General features: G+C 40.9%; 1 protein-coding gene across 1 annotated transcript; it reads left to right on the forward strand.

Moving 5' to 3' along the window:
• The first annotated feature begins 475 nt into the window (after positions 1 to 475).
• Positions 476 to 3,197, forward strand: LOC127534208 (tripartite motif-containing protein 16-like). Its single transcript, XM_051948791.1, has one exon. It carries the CDS (start codon positions 485 to 487, stop codon positions 2,162 to 2,164), a length of 1,680 nt encoding a protein of 559 aa, XP_051804751.1. The 5' UTR covers positions 476 to 484; the 3' UTR covers positions 2,165 to 3,197.
• Positions 3,198 to 3,419: the final 222 nt, after the last annotated feature.

A 3,419-nucleotide genomic window follows, 5' to 3' on the forward strand; every position in this document is an offset into this window, starting at 1 on the left:
CAAGCTTATCCAATCAGAATAAGCTTCCGTCTCATGTCGTGACGTTTGCGCTCCTAAAACTCCGCTTATTTCTGTTCACACGTAAAAACATACCCGGGGTTTTTCCCAAATCTCCACTTTGGCCGGAGTTTTCCAAACTTCCGTTTTTAAAATGAAAAAGCTGCATTTACGTGTGGATGACGGGCCGAATTGTAGAAAAATGTCTGCGTTTTATGATTTACATGGCCACGTGTGGACAGGGCCTCAGCGTCTCTCTGCTATTCCTGGAATGAAGCTCAGCCTGATAACCCTCCTCTTCCTGATCTAAAAACACAACAGCTCATATTTCCAAGCCTTTCCTGGTTCCTCCCCTTCAGATCTGCACTCTGGAAGAGGCTGGCAGGAACGGTTCACTGCAGGGACACATGATTTGTACATCAGAGCTCAGACTATTTTCAGGTATGAGAAAGTGAAACTCTAACCATCTGTGTGACCGAGAGACGAAATGGCGCAGCAAAGAAATCAACCGGATTCAAAGAAATTCTCTTGTTCCATCTGTCTGGATCTACTGAAGGATCCGGTCACTACTTCCTGTGGACACAGCTACTGCATGGACTGTATTAAAACACACTGGGATGGAGAGGATGGTCAGAGAATCTACAGCTGTCCTCAGTGCAGGAAGACTTTCACACCGAGGCCTGTCCTGGAGAAACACGTCCTGTTAGCAGAGTTAGTTGAGGATCTGAAGAAGACTGGACTCCAAGCTGCTACTGATGATCACTGCTATGCTGGACCTGAAGATGTGGCCTGTGATGTCTGCACTGGGAGGAAGATGAAGGCTGTCAAGTCCTGTCTGGTCTGTTTGGCCTCTTATTGTGAAAATCACCTCCAACCTCACCATGATTCACCTCCATTGAAGAAACACCAGCTGGTGGAGCCCTCCAAGAACCTCCAGTCGAACATCTGCTCTCATCATGATGAGGTGATGAAGATTTTCTGTCTCACTGATCAGCAGGTGATCTGTTATCTCTGCACAATGGATGAACATAAAGGCCATGAAACAGCCCCAGCAGCAGCAGAAAGGAAGAAGAAGCAGAAGGAGCTGGAAGTGAGTCGACTGAACATCCAGCAGAGAATCCAGGACAGACAGAAAGATGTGGAGCTGCTTCAACAGGAGCTGGAGGCCATCAAAGTCTCTGCTGATAAAACAGTGGAGGACAGTGAGAAGATATTTATCCAGATGATCCATCTCATCCAGAAAAGAGGCCGAGATGTGGAGCAGCAGATCAGATTCCAGCAGGAGACTGAAGAGAGTCGAGTGAAAGAGCTTCAAGAGAAGCTGGAGCAGGAGATCAGAGATCTGAAGAGGAAAGATGCTGAGCTGAAGCAGTTCTCAGATACACCAGATCACAACCACTTTCTTCACAACTACCCCTCAGTGTCAGCACTCAGTGAGTCCACACACTCATTCAGCATCAACATCCGTCCTCTGAGACACTTTGAGGACGTGACAGCAGCTGTGAAAGAGCTCAGAGATCAACTGCAGGACATTCTGAGGGACACATGGACAAACATCTCACTGGCAATCACTGAAGTGGATGTTTTACTGTCAGAACCACAAGCAAAACCAAAGACCAGAGATGAGTTCTTAAAATATTCAAGAGAAATCACTCTGGATCCAAACACAGCATTCAGATATCTATTACTATCTGTAGGGAACAGAAAAGTAACATCCACAGGAGAAGATCAACTTTATCCTGATCATCCAGACAGATTCACTGGATGGTGTCAGGTCCTGAGTAAAGAGAGTCTGACTGGACGTTGTTACTGGGAGGTGGAGTGGAGAGGAGGAGGAGTTTATGTAGCGGTCACATACAAGAATATCTGCAGAAAAGGAAAGTCAGATGAATGTGTTTTTGGAAGAAATGACAAATCTTGGGCTTTACGTTGTGACACCAACAGTTATTCATTTTACTACAACAACACTACAACTTCTGTCTCTGGTCCTCAGTCCTCCAGAATCGGAGTTTATCTGGATCACAGAGCAGGTATTCTGTATTTTTACAGCGTCTCGGAAATAATGACTCTCCTCCACAGAGTCCAGACCACATTCACTGAGCGCATACATGCTGGAGTTTGGGTTTTAGATTTGGGAACCACTGCAGAGTTCCTTGAAGTCAAATAGAGTACTTCCAGTGTCTGAGGGTTGGTTCATGTTCAGCCCTGATTTAAGTTCATGATCTACAGTTTATTTCTGTAGTTGCAGCATTAATTAGTCACATGATGATGGAACTGACTGATTCTTAAATGTTTCAGTCTGCTTTCAGCTTCTGAAACATTTCTTGGTTTTATTTGTCATATTTGACAAGAAACTGAATGTTTTGTGGGTTTTGGATTCAAACTTTTGAATTGTTGAGCTGTGAGGAATTCAAATGTTTTTTTTCCGTATTTTCTGACATTTTACACTCAAAATGATTGACAGAGAAAATAATCAGCATGAAATAATCACGATCTGAAGTCCTGTCATCCATAGTTTCATCATTTCTGTTTGATATTTCTTGTGGACAGCTCAGATTATTGTTGATGAACAACCAGTGTGTCTGAATAGATCTGAGTCAGTGTTTATTGTTTTCTGAGATTTCATAACATAAAAGTAAAAAAACCAAACTGACCTGTCACTGAACCACTGAGTGACACTGACTTTTTGGGTTGTTTTGTCTCTTTGCCACAGTTTTGTGTTTTAGATTGTTTTTGTGTTGTAATTTTACATAGTAATGTTGTGGCTTTTTGCAGAAATTTTGTGTATTTTTACAGGTGAAACATTTAAACATCAACTACAAAAAGAAAATGCTTTACTATCAGTTTGACGCATGAAATCCCTAAATTCACATTTTATTCTTCACAATTTATTGTAAATATTTCCATGTTTTCACATTTTACCTTCTCAGAAACTATTTTGCAACTTAAGAGTTTCATAAAATTGTAGTAGTAATTTGAGTTATAATATCCTTGAATCTGGTTTTTGCTTTCCTTTGATTTGAATTCATGGTTCTTCAATCTCATTTCTTTGATGCGACCCAGCTGAGGTGAAGGAAAAATCTGATTTTTATTCAAATGTGCACTTCATTTCTCTTTGATAGGGATATATGTACAAAATGTGTTGAATCTCTGTTTGATTGTGGATTTTCTGGTGGAAAATAATGATGATTTATTGCAGTCAGGAGTCATTTATTAATCAGACTTGGTGATTTTAAAATTTTTGTTAGTGTGGTTTGTTTTTGCTAAACTGTTGACAAACTTATAATTCAGCTTCATGTTAATCTGCAAATAAACGACAATATTTCATTTTCTGTATTGTTTATATTTTTACAATCTGACAGTGACATCATGTAAGTGTAGCACCTCTGGTCCTACCAGGGTGGGGTAGATGGACACACTAA

The sequence above is a fragment of the Acanthochromis polyacanthus genome, chromosome 5 (genome assembly GCF_021347895.1).
Source record: "Acanthochromis polyacanthus isolate Apoly-LR-REF ecotype Palm Island chromosome 5, KAUST_Apoly_ChrSc, whole genome shotgun sequence".
Classification (NCBI taxonomy): Eukaryota; Metazoa; Chordata; class Actinopteri; family Pomacentridae; genus Acanthochromis; species Acanthochromis polyacanthus.